The 16,181-nt window shown below is 38.1% G+C and overlaps 1 protein-coding gene across 1 annotated transcript in view; it reads right to left on the bottom strand.

Annotated features, from left to right (window-relative positions):
- The window catches only part of adgrv1 (adhesion G protein-coupled receptor V1), a 147,363-nt gene that overhangs the window by 112,630 nt on the left and 18,552 nt on the right, over window positions 1–16,181 (bottom strand). Inside the window, exons 3-17 of the mRNA XM_039662332.2 lie at window positions 15,259–15,408; window positions 11,332–11,427; window positions 9,790–9,894; window positions 9,578–9,691; window positions 8,454–9,016; window positions 7,683–7,953; window positions 5,673–6,002; window positions 4,771–4,947; window positions 4,366–4,589; window positions 3,328–3,454; window positions 1,845–2,030; window positions 1,465–1,645; window positions 1,203–1,366; window positions 997–1,120; window positions 253–513 (exon numbers count right to left, since the gene is read on the bottom strand). Of these exons, the coding sequence (XP_039518266.2) occupies window positions 253–513; window positions 997–1,120; window positions 1,203–1,366; window positions 1,465–1,645; window positions 1,845–2,030; window positions 3,328–3,454; window positions 4,366–4,589; window positions 4,771–4,947; window positions 5,673–6,002; window positions 7,683–7,953; window positions 8,454–9,016; window positions 9,578–9,691; window positions 9,790–9,894; window positions 11,332–11,427; window positions 15,259–15,408 (3,073 nt within the window). The remainder of the gene's footprint in view (window positions 1–252; window positions 514–996; window positions 1,121–1,202; window positions 1,367–1,464; window positions 1,646–1,844; window positions 2,031–3,327; window positions 3,455–4,365; window positions 4,590–4,770; window positions 4,948–5,672; window positions 6,003–7,682; window positions 7,954–8,453; window positions 9,017–9,577; window positions 9,692–9,789; window positions 9,895–11,331; window positions 11,428–15,258; window positions 15,409–16,181) is intronic.

The raw sequence follows: 16,181 nt of genomic DNA on the forward strand, positions 1-16,181 counted from the left end.
TTATTGGCTCTGCAGAACAGTTGAAGAGTTGGAGAGCAGGATTTGTCTCTCAGAGTGGGAATTTAACGAAGCTAATTAGGTGATATAGACAATGCACATAAAACATGGAGATTTGTAAGACTGGCACCCAAACTAATGCATCACAATTCACAAATCAAACTTCAATGAAAGTTGAAAGGGACCAAAAGTTTGCAACATAAAATGCGCTGAATGTCTGGTTAATTAAAACTTAATGCAGAGGATGAGGCAAACCTGTAGCATTGAAGAGAACTACGTAGAATGGTTCATCCGTCTCTGGTAGGTCATCATCTACCACAGCAACTGATATGTTCTTCATCCACTCTCCAAAATCAAAGACCAGCATTGAGTCGTTACGCTGTGGAGTGAAGTCACCTGGTGATGTGTCACCATACTCAAAACGGTACTTTACTGTGGTGATAAAATTAGCCAGTCCAGCTCGCAGAATGGTGAAATTGGCCACACCCCCTTCTTGCACTCTCTGAACCACAGGCTCTAGAAAACACATTACAAACAATATGACGTTTTATATTGACAGTGAGCAAATATAACATAGCCTACCACATCAATGACCTGGATTGGCAAAGGAGTCTATTACATAAGAAAAATCAGTAAGAATTTTGTTTTTATGTTGTTGTTGCATTAATGTTGTTTTTGAAATATGTTTCTTATGCCCAACAAATATGAATTTATTTGATCAAAATTCAGTACAAGCAGTAATATTGTGAAATACTTTTATAATGTAACTCTTGCTAAAAAAAAATATTAATTTGTTAATATACTCTATATACAATTCTCGCAATAGTTGCTTTATTTCCCACAATATGAATTTACACAATGTGACTTTCTTACTTATTTGAAACTTTAGCATGCGGTTTCAAAATCCAGCATAAACCAGCAGGAATTATATGCAGGAGGCTCATTTGTAACCTTTTTTGTCTTCAAATGAACATTTTCATTGTAATATTACAAACATACCGGCGAAATATATTGGATCATCATTCTCACGAATGCTTAACCTTGCACTGAGATTCTTTCCTAGTCTTGCTCCACCAGTTGTATTCAGAAGGGTGATGGTGAAATTTTCAATTTTCTCTGGGATCTGCATCAAACGAAAGATAATTTTGTAATATCCATATGTGTGTCCTCAATAAACAGAAGTATCCCTAATTGCTAAAGCTTACCTCATCTGGCACAGAAAATAGGGTCAGGTTCTTCAAGTACTCCCCTTCAACAAAGAGGATCTCACCCTGTACTGGGTTGATGTCTCCTGAATGGGTTGGCTCAAGAATCCAGAAGACTGACACGTTCCCAAACCTACCCCTGCTTCTCCCAATTGGATAGGATGCTATCAGAGATCATAATGCGATTGTATTTACTGAAAAACAACTGAAACTAAAAGATAAAAAAGTAAAGTGACCCAAAGCTGTAGCTTAATCTCTGTACCTGACTGAACATCCATGGCTTTACTCTCATTGATGGTGAAGTCTTGGCCAGATTGAATGAACTCAATGACCCCAAATGGGTCATCACTCTTACGCACGGTAATGTTGACCTGCCTTCGGTTACCAAGGCGACTAGCTGGCGTGCTGTGGCTACTAAGAACCACTGAGAATGTCTCATCTAGCTGAAGACAAAACATCAGACAAAATTTTATAAGTCAGGCTTACTTATAATTGTAATTTCAAAACATACTGTATGTGAAGTGTTAACATTAAGGAAAATGTAAGAAACTTGTAGATCATCGTACATGACACAAAGTCTGTTCATTATAGGGTATATGACAATCCTATAATCTCCACTAATCATTAGTCCCGAGGACGTACCTCTGGTATCCCATCAGGCTTTGCTACTAGGGCCACCATTACTTCTCTCTCCCCTGGCTGGAACTCTAGGATCCCCGTGGCACCATAAAACTGAGCATTTCCAGAAGGAATCACTGTATATCTTATGAGTTGGTTGAGTAGCTGGCCCTGCTCTCGGCTCACCCTCAATTCAACAGTCTCCCCCTCCTGCACAGCCAACAAATCAGAGTGAGTGAGTGAGTGAGTGAGTGAGTGAGTGAAGGAGAGAGTGAATGAGTGAGAGAGTGCATGGATGGTTGAGTGAGTGAGTGAGTGACTGAGTGAGTTAGTGAGTGAAAGAAGGGGAGAGTGAATGAGTGAGTGAGTGAGTGAGTGCATGGGTGGTTGAGTGAGTAACAGAGTGAGTGAGCAAGTGAGTGAGTGAGTTAGTGAGTGAGTGAAGGGGGAGTGAATGAGTTAGTGAGTGAATGGGTGGTTGAGTGCATGGGTGGTTGAGTGAGTGAATGGGGAGAGTGAATGAGTGAGTGAGTGCATGGGGAGAGTGAATGAGTGAGTGAGTGCATGGGTGATTGACTGAGTAAGTGAGTGAGTGGGTGAGTGAGTTAGTGAGTGAGTGAAAGGGAGAGTGAATGAATGAGTAAATGCATGGGTGGTTGAGTGAGCGAGTGAGGGGAGAGTGAGTGAGTAAGTGAGTGAAGGGGAGAGTGAATGAGTAAGAGAGTGCATGGATGGTTGAATGAGTGCATGGGTGGTTGAGTGAGTGAAGGGGAGAGTGAATGAGTGAGTGAGTGCATGGGTGGTTGAGTGAGTAAGTGAGTGAATGAGTGAGTGAGTGAGCGGGCGGGTGAGTGAGTTAGTGAATGAGTGTAGGGGAGAGTGAATGAGTGAATGAGTGCATGGGTGGTTGAGTGAGTAAGTGAGTGAATGAGTGAGTGAGTGAGCAGGTGAGTGAGTTAGTGAATGAGTGAAGGGGAGAGTGAATGAGTGAGTGAGTGCATGGGTGGTTGAGTGAGTAAGTGAGTGAATGAGTGAGAGAAGGGGAGAGTGAATGAGTGAGTGAGTGCATGGGTGGTTGAGTGAGTAAGAGAGTGAGTGAGTGAGTTAGTGAGTGAGTGAAGGGGGAGTGAATGAGTTAGTGAGTGAATGGGTGGTTGAGTGCATGGGTGGTTGAGTGAGTAAACGGGGAGAGTGAGTGAGTGAGTGAGTGAGTGCATGGGTGATTGACTGAGTAAGTGAGTGAGCGGGTGAGTGAGTTAGTGAGTGAGTGAAGGGGAGAGTGAATGAATGAGTAAATGCTTGAGCGAGTGAGTGAGTGAGTGAGTGAGGGGAGAGTGAATGAGTGAGTGAGTGAGTGTATGAGTGAGGGGAAAGTGAATGAGTGAGTGAGTGAGTGAGTGAGTGGCTTGGTGGTAGGATGGGTGTTTGAGTGAATGGATGGGAGGTTGAGTGAGTGGGTGAATGAATCAAATGAATGAATCAATCACTCAATCAATCAATGCCTTACATTGATCAACCAAGGTCCTTTAGAGACTGGTGAAAACTCAAATATTCCTCCAGGGTCATCGTTCTCCAGAATGACAATTTCTCGGCTGGTGAAACCTGGTTTCAGAATCTGGTTGTCCACATTTGTCCTATAAAACAACATGGTGTTAATGAGTGGCACTGTAATGTAATATTATTAGAAAGCTGAAAAATACTGTATGTACTATACATACAGTACTATATTTATGTCTTATAAATATGTGCATACTGCCTAAAACAGAACATTCTGTCCATTATAATATACCATACTGTAACAAACCATTTGCCAGATTTATATTTTGTGTGTATGAGTTTGTTCAATTTGAAAGCGTATTAAATATGCTTGACCAAAGGCTTCTTGGTTAAGCTGATTTGACAAGTCATGTTTTAAAGCAACCCACTATCCTCCCTCCTCAGCGGGGGTCTTGTGCATAAACTGAGCTTGGCCTGTGCACTGAAGGCTCCAGATAATTAGTAAAATGGCTGACAAAGAGCTTGCAGGAGAAGTGTTCCAAACAAACACATTCAGAGGATGTGCTGCATGCATACAAACACTGATGTTTTTACAGGATAGAATAAAGGATTTTGGTAAATGAGGTGTTCAATGAGTACAAGCAGCATTTGATTGCATCCAAGTTCAGTAACCCCAAACATATACAAACACACTCTTGCAATTCATTTCACACACCCAAATAAAAGAGACATCCCCCATCGAAACATTAAGACAAAGCCCCTGAAAGTTCAGAGTGGATACTTTTTCACATAAAGAGTTGATTCACACCACACAAAAAGGCAGTCTCTCTAGTACGCACTTACCCAAAGTACACTACAAAGCGAGCAGTTTCTACCCTACGAAGGAAAAGTGAGGGAGGACAAAGAAATTCCCGGCACAATGATTACAAGATAAACAAACACTTTGATTAAATCAAAACTGCACACTGTACGTGTGTAGCCTATAATGGATCCAATGGACTCTTATGCCTTAAAATGTCTAAAAATTATTATAACAAGTTAAACAGACCTGTCCAATGTAAGAATGACAGTCTCATTGATCTCTGGGATGTTGTCAGCCATCACAGTGATGTTAATTGTTGCTTCACTTTGTCCTGAGAGGAACTTGACTGATCCAGTGAACGGTGAAATGTCACCATCAGTGACATCTTCTTTGTTCTCGCCAGTGGGCCGCAGCCTCCAGAAGACCACTGCCTGACCGTCAGTCCCATCTCGCCTCAGCTGAAGAGTTATCTAAAGGAAGAGAGAATCATTTTTTTTTCTTTTTTTTCTCTATCCAATTATACAGTAGGGTCCAAACGTCTGAGACCACATCAAAAATCTGGGATTTTAAATCTGCATTAAAATGGATTTTGAAAAATGTAAAATAAATAAATAAATAAATAAATAATATGTCCATGAGAGTCTTGTATACCAAGCTGCTGTTTGAATCTTCTGGTTCCAGCGCCACCACTGTCTGATTACTGGTGAAGCCAATCTCTCCATTAGCAATATCAGGTGTGATGATCAGGGATATGTTTAAAGCTCCTCCAAAACGAGGACTCACAGATGGGATCAGTGGGGTGATGTTCTCCAACTGCACACTGTCCAACTAAGGAGAGACAAAAAATGTACCTCATACAGCAGTTTGCAACAAATCAGTGAAAACATTATCAGTAAAAAGGAAATTAACTTTCCAAAAAATGTCAATTGGAAATGTTTAATTATCTTGAAAATCATGCCTCTCAAACAAGCAATTCAAATGCTTGGTCATCCTTTTCGGAGATGCCATCATAGTATTTGTGCTGTCATAGCATCTTTCAATGGCTCTTGAATTGCTTCTCTGCATTGCTAAATCAACAAGACAAGACAAATCCCATGGCAACCAGACCAGAGGCCTAAGTTTTGTGTCTGTAGGATTTTTTAAAGGTTTTTTGAAGAAGTCTCTTATGCTCAACAATGCTGCTTTTATTTGATAATGTAAAAGCAATATAACCCTGTGGTTTAAACCATGCTAAATTTTTTTCAGGATGAATATAAAGTTCAAATGAACATCTTTTTTCTTTTTCTTTTTTTTTTTTAAACACATAATCACAACATTGCTAAACAATGAGCCACAGACTGTCGATGCTTTTAGGTACTAAAAGGGTTAGGGTTAAATGAATTAGAAACTCTTAGAAGAAGCTTCACAGAGAAACTTCAACCTACTTAATTTAAAATAAATAAATATTCATAATTAAAGTCATGTATTTCATACAGCTTCTTTTAACAGCTTCTTTTTTATCAATATACGCGTTTCTTGACATTTTCAGAAGGTCTTTGAATAACATGTCCTACCTGTATGAGGAAATGAGCCCCATTCTGCAGAAAGGCATCAATTCGAATGGGTAAGATGAGTTCAGCTTGTGACTGACCAGAACTGAACAGCACACTGTTGACACTGGTACCATTCAGCACCCCATCCCTGGGTCGTGAGGGGTCCAGTGGTCTGGCAGGTATGTAGAGGGCAGTTAGGGTAAGTCGTACCACTCCCATGGTCCCCCCTTCTCGGAGGAAGCTAAGTGACAGGAAGCGTCCCTCTGGCTGACTCTGAATACTTTGATTCTTTCTAGGATGAAAGCCAAATTGACCATAGACATCATCACTATCTTGTATGAAGAACACCATCTGTGAAGGAAGAGCAGTATAGTTTAGTTTCTTAATAAGAATGTGTCTGTTGTGTGTGTGTGTGTGTGTGTGTTTGTACATAGTCCTTGCATTCTTGTTTGTGTTATACACCTAAATGAAAGGCTCATTATGCGGGTCTGTGTCTTCTCAGTTGTGAAGCACCTAATTATTCATGACAAGGGGTTGGGCCGTTCACACCCCATGCATATTGCTTTTCCAAACAAAAAAATGTTTTTCACAATTTAAAACAATCTATTGTTTTATGTGAATAATTAGGCATGATGATGATTTTCAGATCATTTTGAAGCAAAAACTCTAGGTGACAACATCCATTAGTCTTGCAAAGTCTTGTGGACACATATTTCGTATGTGTTTTGTGGCCTTATTTCCGAAACTTTAATTTTTAGTTTTTTCAATAACCACGCATAAACAATATTCTCTCAAAAATACAAACATGTACATACATGTTGCTCACATATTATGGTAGCCCTGTTTGTGCTAAATAGAGTGTAATTTCACCTGTGTCATTAATGTGTTTATAAGCAACTGAAAAAAGCACAAATGTCAGGGGCAGTGCATGTCAAAACATCCTAAGGACCCCAAAAACATCTTCGACCCCAGAGGGTTAAAGTTTTCTCTTGCAATAAACTCTAACATAACCTGATATGTTCCTCCCTATATAGAAACCTGTAACAAGCAGCAATAAACAAATGTCACCATTCATTACAGTAACATCAGACTATCTGCGTAAAACTCACAGTGAACTAATCTTAGAAAGCCCTTCTCTTTCATTAGACCTCACGAGAGCGTAAAAATAGCATTCATGAGCTAGTTTATTACTCTGTCATTTACCCAAGACTCATCAGACCAAGGCACAATACCTCTCTAAATATTTGTTGTAGTACTGCAATTTGGGGATTTTATCAGTGAATTTAAGGAAAGTTGACATAAATAGGCTTCTCACACTTAGTTTTCACATCCTCCAAAGCCAAATTCAGCTATCAAACTTCTGGTCACACTTATGGGTAACTGATGGGTTTATACATAAACACGGGTAGGATTTATTCACTCCTTTCACACATAATCAAACTTGCAACAGACAAGGTTATAAAGAGAACAAACAGCCACCCACAGGCTCTGCTGTGGGCTATTTTTTGCTGGGACCACATAAAGGGAACACCCAAGTGACACAGTGTAACAAGTAGTCTGTGATGCTGCTGTGCCAGAGAAACAGATGTCTCTCATTTTACGCCACATCCGCTTAAACGGACTTAGTGCTGCCCAGATGGTAACTAAGAACCAGCTCTGATCTGGGAACTTCCTCTTTGACAAGGGTTCTGAGCCAGAGTAAGACAACAACCTCCATGGATGTCTCACCACAAACCTCCCAGTGAGGTCCAAGAGGGATCTGCTACCATGGCTGTCTGAAATTAAGCATAAACATCTAGAATATCAAAGCGCGTGACATTTCAACATGTAGGACAAACAGTACCCGGGCACACTATGAATAATAATATTTCCCTTCTAAAAATTAAAGTGCTTCAAGTTGTCATCAACGTCAACTCGCAAATCTTTCATAACTAAATCCAGCTCAAAATTGAGCAACCACCGATCTCTGATCTGCAATCCAAACACATTCAAACGTATTAGTTAAAAACCAAACACATGCCAAGCACTCACTTCCATAGGCTCATCCACTTCAGCCCCTCCTTGTACAGATTCTGGGATCAATCTGAGGAGGAAGGCCTCTGCTTCTTCAGGAAGGTTGTCTTGAGTGATGTTTAAAGGCAGTACAGCATTCATCTGGCCCTCAGCAAACCTCAGGATACCTGATGAAGGGTTAAGGTCGGCAGAGACCGGAGTCCTATCAATGGAGTTTCTCGTAATATTCCATCGAACTGAAACAGCTCCATGAGTTCCTCCATTCCGTACAATGATCATACCTTCGTATCTGAGACAGAGAAATTGTATCAGTATATGATTTATTTAAATGTATCAAAAGTGACATTCATAATGTTACAAAATCTTTCTCTTTCAAATGCTGTTTTTTTTTTCATCAAATGATCTTGAAAAATAGTATCATGGTTTCCATAAAAAGAATTAAGGGTGACTTTACACAAAAATGAAAATTCCGTCATGAATTACTCCCCCATCATGTCGTTCCAAACCTGTAAGGCTTTCGTTCATCTTTGGAACACAAATGAAGATATTTTTGATGAAAATTAAAAGATCTCTGTCCCTCCATAGATGGCATAAACAGAAGCTCAACTGAACATACATGTTGCTCACATATTATGGTAGCCCTGTTTGTGCTAAATAGAGTGTAATTTCACATGTGTCATTAATATCTTTATAAAAAACATAAATGTCAGGGGCAGTGCATGTCAAAACATCTCAAGGATGAACACATTAATGCAAGTATCTTTAAACTGTTAACAATATCCTACTTACATCGGAGTCAGGTCTTCATTGATAATGTGTGGTTGTACGGGGGAAGGACTGATTGACAGGACTCCATAAGGCTTATCATTGGGCTCAATAGTCACGAGTGCCATAATTGGCGTCGTCAGCACCACGTCACCCAATAGGGTCTCTTCCAGAAGAACCACCTGGAAAGACTCTGCAATCTCTGGAATGTTGTCATCTCTGATGCTGAAGCGGAGTTCTGTTTCATGGATCCCTTGAGGGAAAACAACCATCCTCTCAGGCTGTAGATCCACAAAGTCGTCCAGCAGAGTAGCACTGGCCGCTCCACTGCCCGTAACGACTGCATAGGCCACAGACACAGCCCTGTCATCAGAACCGATCAGAAGACCATCCTCAGTTCTACCACGAGTAACGGTAAGAGAAATGACACCGATGTTTTCCGGCACAACCAGTGTGGGCTTGGAGAAGCGGATGGGAGCATCATTACGGGAGATCTTGATCTGCACACTGCTTCTGTTAGGATTGAGTAAAGCTCCGCCAGCTGCTTCTGTCAAACGCACTGTGAAGGTTTCATCATCTTCTGGAAGCTAAATGAGATGCAAGATAAAAAGAAACAAACTTAACGATTAAGATTAATGGATAACATTAATCCATTAAAATTAATGATAACAGAACCACAAATTTGTGTTTAGTGCATGTTCCAGGATTTTTTTTGTGTGTGTGTGTGTGTGTGAATGATTCATCAGTGTTATTCTTACAAACAAACAAACTTCTTTATGCTATTTAACTAAAAATCAGTGTTCATTGATTATTTGAACTAGAATGTTATCTTGTTAAGTAATTTTATGGCATACACACAAGAAATATGGTAAATATAGACAAAATATACATGCATGGCCTTCTTGTTTTTTAGCCTCTCTTCCCCAATAGTCTGTAAATATAACCCACTTCTCACAATCCAATCGATTTTGAATCGATGAAATCAAGTCTCGACCTGCATGTTTTTCTCATTAAAAATACACTTTCTCTCAGAAAAGTGTCTTATGGAGAAAAAAAAAAAAAAACGAGTTATGAACGGGTTTCACGTTCATTCTAGGCTGTCATTATTCATGTAAAATAATGTGTTTTTTTTTCAAACAGTAGGCTACCTTGTCATCTTGTATCATGATGCTGAAAACTACAACAGCACGACCAGGAGGAAAAGTAATGTTCCCCCTGTCTGGACTGAGATCTTCATTGGCAGGGTTTGGACCTCCAAAAATCTGTGAATTCATAAAGAAATATAGACAGAGAATATGCAATAAAATCAATATAATCTTTTTTTCATTAGCAGAGTCAAAAACTTTCTGGTAATGCTCACCTCAAAGTTGACAGTCACAGTCCCATAGGTTCCTTTCTCTCGGAGAAGAGTGAGAGGAACATATTGGCTTATACCTCTTGGCTCCTCCACAGTAATGAGGGAGGTCTAAACAGAAAGAAAAAAAATATATATCACTGTTTCATGCATGTACAGACAAAATTAGAAATTAGGGATATCAGGAACTGCATTAAAAGATTAAGAGACGAGGTCCTATGACACAGGCATCCAATTCTGCTCCTGGAGGGCCAAAGTCCTGCAGAGTTTAGCTATAATTCTAATGAAACTGAACTAGCGAATCTAAATCTTCAGGATAACTAGGTTATGTTCGGCATGGCATTCTGTCTGAGCAGGTATTTCTTTTGAATAAGTACTTACTTTCCAAGTGTTAAAAATGTATGTACGGTAGCACTTTATTTTACAGTTCCACATGTACATACAATGTACTTATTATAGTAATTTAATAACTGGGTAATAACTAGGTAGCCTACTAAACCTGAACCTAACCTTAACCCATGTAGTTACCTTATATTAACCATTTTCTTAGGTAAGTACAATGTAAGTATGCAAATGCACATCCAGTAAAATAAAGTGCAACCGTATGTTCTATGCATAGTATGGTTTTATGTATTATGAATGTAATCCCAATGCAATACATTCGTCATATTGTCACATTGTCATGTGGCTTACAGTTGCACAGGTTTGCTGACATTCACAATATTCTCCTCTCTTCAGAATATCACATTATTATTAGGAGTGTAACAATAATCGTGTCACAATATATCACAATACAAAAGTGCAACAATATGTATTGTGGATGGTGACAATTTGTATCGTGGATAGTTCACCCAAAAAAAAAAAAAAATTGAGTTTTAGTGTCAAGGCTAAATTAAACTTCTATATATAATGTTGAATTTAATGTATAATAATGCAATGGATGAATATATGTTGGTCCTGATAATGCCAAATGTCATGTTACCAGTAAAAAGAAGCCTTCATTATTTTAAATATATCTAGTGAGTGACAAAGTTCAATCATATTCGTCTCAAATAATAATATCCTATTTTCAGCTTCGGAATCATGAATATTTTTATTCTGGTGTCACCATTGTCCTGTGCATTCAGGGTACCAGCACCAAGTCCAAGCCTATTCATTTACACCCACAATGTAACATCAAATTTAGCATTTTAATCAACACTACATTTTTTGTTAACCTTTTATCATGTGTCTTAGAGTATTGCAATAATATCGTATCATGAGTTTAGTATCGTGAGATCTATCAAATGTGGCATGAGGGTATCATTACACCCCTAATTATAATCATTTATTTATTTTTGTAGTGGAAACAACCTTTCCTCTCAGGCATCTCACCCACATCACTCCCTCACTCTCACTTTCCCATCCATCTAATACACCCCTCACATCACCCCACCCACATACACCACAGATTAATGTAAAAACAGTTCACGCTTATAGTCACCCCTACCCAGCATGCTCTGAACAACTTCTTCCTGCTGTTCATTGGGAAAATAAAAAGAAACTTACTGAGTTGAAGGAAATTATTCCAAAGGCATTATCATTAGACAGGATGGTGATGGTGGCAGTATTTGGAGTTCCCACTGTGACACCATTTGATGAGCTCTGAAAAAGTAAATCATTGTAATTAGAGATTAAAAAAAAAAAAACTGTATGTGAGTGTTTGTGTGTGTGTGTGTGTGTGGTCACCGTGATTTTGCCAAGTAAGACATGTTCCTTGATCAACATATTTTGTTGATCCTGGAACAACATTCCTGTCTGAAAATATAGTCCTATATACCCCTAAAACTCGAACTAAGTTATCCCTAAAATCAGAGGGAGATCATAGTTGAATAACACTGATAGAAGCACCTAACCCTGGTTTTAAGCCTAAACTTGACATATGCAAACACCTCAAATCTGATTGGTTGATTTGAATGTTTTTTTTATGATCAACACAGATGTTGTTCCAGGAACATATTCCACTTGGATCCATATTTTTAATTTAATTTAATTTAATTTAATTTAATTTAATTTAATTTAATTTAATTTAATTTAATTTAATTTAATTTAATTTAATTTAATTTAATTTAATTTAATTTAATTTAATTTAATGAACCAATTTATCCAGAAATCCATTTAAAAAAAGGTTTCTGCAGCTGAATATGCAGAAATTTAGAATTTCAGATTAAACATATTGTATGCATATATTATGAGTGTCTATGACGCAGAGTACGAAAAATAAAGCATTGCCATGTTTTTGAGCACCCCATTAAAATGAGCTTTTACCAGCTGTAATAGAGATTTCTTTCAGCAAAAGAGCTCTTGTTGCAGTGGCAGCACAGTCATGAAATACAGTACACACGCTCAGGCAATTCCCTGCTAGCCCGCAAATCCCGTGACTGAGGTCCAGCTTGGTACCAAAACGCACAAACGCTCTCCTTCCTCCTTCCACTGCAGGGTGTGAATACTTTCAGTTTTCCCATTATGTTTTTTTTTTTTTTTTTGGTCTGTCAATAATTAGAATTTGTTTAATGTAAATGTCTCTTAAGGGCTGTCTTGGTTTCCTTTTAGTGCCTTCAGCTTGGGTTTCATTTCATGCCAGTGGTCTTTTGTTACCCTTAAGTTGCCCCATTCTGCCAGCCTAAGGTTCATTTGTTAAACAGTGGACAAGTAGACAGTGGAGCCATGACCTGTTGTCATTAATCACTCACTGTCAACAGACTGGGACACCACAGTAAAGAGAGGCACTGCTATGAGAAAGACATCCTTAGACAACACATAAAGGTGATGGATGTACTTCTATTTCAGTTTAATGTTTACGAGATGACTAAAAGTAAGCCAGTTGTTGAATCCTCAAATTTCTAAATAGTGTCTTCACTCAATGACGTAGACACAAACAAATGTGTTCATGAAACGTGCATAAAAAGCTTTTGATGAACACTGTATAATTTGTGTCTGTATATCATCCCTTATTTGTAAGGGTTGCAGCCATTTGTTGAACAAGTTGAATGTGTGAGGCTTCCGGTGTCAGATGCTTCCAGTTGTATTAGCTGTACAAAAACAGTCCGTTATGCTGCTTGACATTGCAAATTGGTATTTGTCATTATATAATTTTTAATTTATTATAGTAAACATAAACACACTGGTTTAGCACAGATGATTTAACAGTTTACATCACTTTTCTATTCTATTCTATTCTCATAGTATTACATGGGTAGTGAATCGGAAGTCTCACACTCATGTTTTAACAAGTTTTAACATAATAACGGTGTTTAATGTGTTTGATATTTGATATTTCTCAGGGATCATTAGAGAGCTGAGAGTGATGAAAGACTTTAAAAAAAAAAAACGGTTGTGTGAGAAAGAAAGCCCGTATATGGTAGTTGTGGGTGTGTTTTATGCAAATATCTAGCCTTTGGTATATGGCTACTCATTAACATTAGAATGAGGTAAAGAACAAATGCATGCGTGCACACACGTGTTGCGATTTTTTTTGTGTGTGTGTGTGAGAAGTTCTTCTGTGTATATAAATGTACATAATCATTAGTAAATGAGACCCAGAGTCCCAGTGTCATCTTCTGGATCAACTTATATTTTGCAGTTTTATTTGGTGCCACTAGTGGTGCATAAATGAAACTCCTATGAGATTATCCTCCTTTGCGTGTTATAGGAAGCTTATTTCCAGGCTTGTGCTTTTCTTATAGTGATTAGCTTTGCATAACGGCTCTTTAATGTTACAACACTGGCAGTTGTGGTTGTCACAGTTGGTTATTTCGCTTGAAGGTGACTTCTAACGTAGGGTTGCTGCCCTCAGTGCCATTACTTAACCCTTATGAAAAGTTAGTGGAACCCATCAAATAATACTATGCAAAGGCTTATGGCCCATTGAGCTGTGGCTGATGAGTTGACAAGCTTTCAGTGCTTTCCACTCAAGCAAGAATTTCAACCATTCTGGGATTCCCACTCTTACAAATGGGCAGAGGAAGCGCAGAGGTAAAGGAATAGACATCTGTCTCTATCTCACATACACAGACACATTTGAAACTCATTAACTATAGGTGATGAAACCTATCATTTCTATATACCTATCAACCTATCAAACCTATGATATCACAAGCAACAAGGCATTTTCTGTTCAATCAGAATTGTCCTTTTTTTCAGTTAACAATATTTAAACTTCCTTTTTGAGAATATATATTTTAAGTTTTTGTTTTCATCTGCACTGGAAAATGTTTTATTGTTTTGGCATTCATTTCATAAAACACTTAAAACCAATTACAACCAATATTATGACCAATATTTTTTTAATGAATTGAAATACAGCTGAAATAAAAATGTAACCGTGATAAAATCTGAAGATTTAAATAACTTGGGGGGTAAAAGTACTAAAATTACTCAAAGTAAACTGAAATAAAAATAAATTAAAAAACCTTTTTTACCTTGCTCCTTTCTGTGACGCACGTTTGTGACTCTCCGGTTTGAACTCGTTTATCAAAATGAACAAATCTTTTTTTCGTGTCATTTGGTTCATTCAACAAACGAAAAGAACGAGTTGACTCGGGAAAAGATTCGTTCATTTTGATGAACGAGTTCCAATAGGAGAGTCACGAACGTACATCACAGAACAGAGCAAGGCGACCATTTGAGCTTATAAAACTTAAACTTTTTTTTTTTTTTAAATGAGCGATCATTTCACTTGATCGTCTGAAATCGTTTAAAGCCCTTTGTACAGTTTGCCCTGAAACTGTCTTTTGGACCTTGAATCGGTTGGTTCTCATTGAACTCCATTATGTGGAGAAAAATCCTGGAATGTTTTTATCAAAAACCTTAATTACTTTTCGACTGAAGAAAGAATGACATGGATATCTTGGATGACATGGGGGTGAGTAAATTATCAGTAAAAGTTTTTTTTTTTTTTTTTAAAGTGAACTACTCCTTTAAGAACCCTATGGAGGAGTGATCCAGCTCTCAAATTTAATAAAAAAAAAATATCTTAGTTTGTGTTCCGAATATGAACGAAAGTCTTACGGGGTTGGAACAACATGAGGGTGAGTAAATACTGACAGAATTTTCATTTTGAGGTGAAATAACCTTTTAAGTCCCGGTTTCACAGTCAGGGCTTAAATTAAGCCAGGATTAGGCCTTAGTTCAATTAGGGAATTTAAGTAGCTTTATTAAAAGTGCCTTTTAACTGATGTGCATCTTGAGACAAAACAATGGCACGGACATATTTTAAGATTTGTCATAGCTAGTTGCTTTCCGTTAAAACAGCTCAAACATGCATTTTAGTCTGAGATAGGCTAAAGCCTTGTCTGTGAAACCATTGGTCTTGCTTATAGGCACTATTGGCCAGCTTTAACAGGATTTGAACGCACACCCTTTTAATTACATGCACAGATTTTTAACCACTGGGCTTTTCCTGCAGAGAGTCAGTGTTTCTGGTTCAAGCATTACCTGCAGGCGGAGGTTGAACACAAAGGTCTCATCAGCTTCAGGTATGTCATCATCCCTCACAGCGATGAAGATAGTTTTACTGCTTTCAGAGGACAGTAGAAAAGCAGCAGCAGTTGTGGCCTCAAAGTCACCAGTGTCCTCTCCCTGAAGCTGGACAAGCACAAAATAATGCATGGAAAACATGAAGAACAGTCATCTATTGTTTTAGTTTTGGGAACAATTCTTTTAAAGCATGTTCTTTGTTTTTGTTTTATTATGCTGAACAGATATCAAGATTTGGATTTGGAGAAAACGGTTCTCAAAAGAAAACACCTCAAAGTTAGTGACGGGAAATCCCTGACCTCTTTTAAACTCAACCGGCACCATCTGGTTGACAACTGCCACCTCCAGCACATGCTTTGATGCCACCCACTGTAAGCCTCTACAAAACGGGCTCTTAGATCCTCCTTCTACAGTGAATTTATGGATGTCATTCAATGAACCAGCAACACTTGCCCACTATGCGTGCTAAACAGGCACTGCTTGCCCTGACAGTAGGAATATTTGTGTTTCTGTGCTAATTATGGCAAGATGTGCTATGATATGATTTACCAGACAGATGCTTGGGTGTTGAGACCCAACCAGCTGTTAAGGCATTACCACATCAGGCAATGCAGAAGCACGGTTAGCTCAAAGGTTCAGTGGAGCCTTAATCAAATGTCACATTTGCTTCCTATAACTAATTTATTTCTTACTCATCATGCTCGTATGTGTCCTTATGACTTAATGATACAATTGGAAGAATGCATTATGTGATATATTTAGTTACTTGATAGATTAAATAAGAAATATCTTTATGTTTTTTTTTTTTAATGTTTGTTTTCTTTGGAATTTCAGCCAATGTTTATATAAACAAATTAATAAATATTAAAATACTATTAAAA

The sequence above is a fragment of the Pimephales promelas genome, chromosome 4, assembly GCF_988280905.1.
Source record: "Pimephales promelas chromosome 4, fPimPro1.hap1.1, whole genome shotgun sequence".
Classification (NCBI taxonomy): domain Eukaryota; kingdom Metazoa; phylum Chordata; class Actinopteri; order Cypriniformes; family Leuciscidae; genus Pimephales; species Pimephales promelas.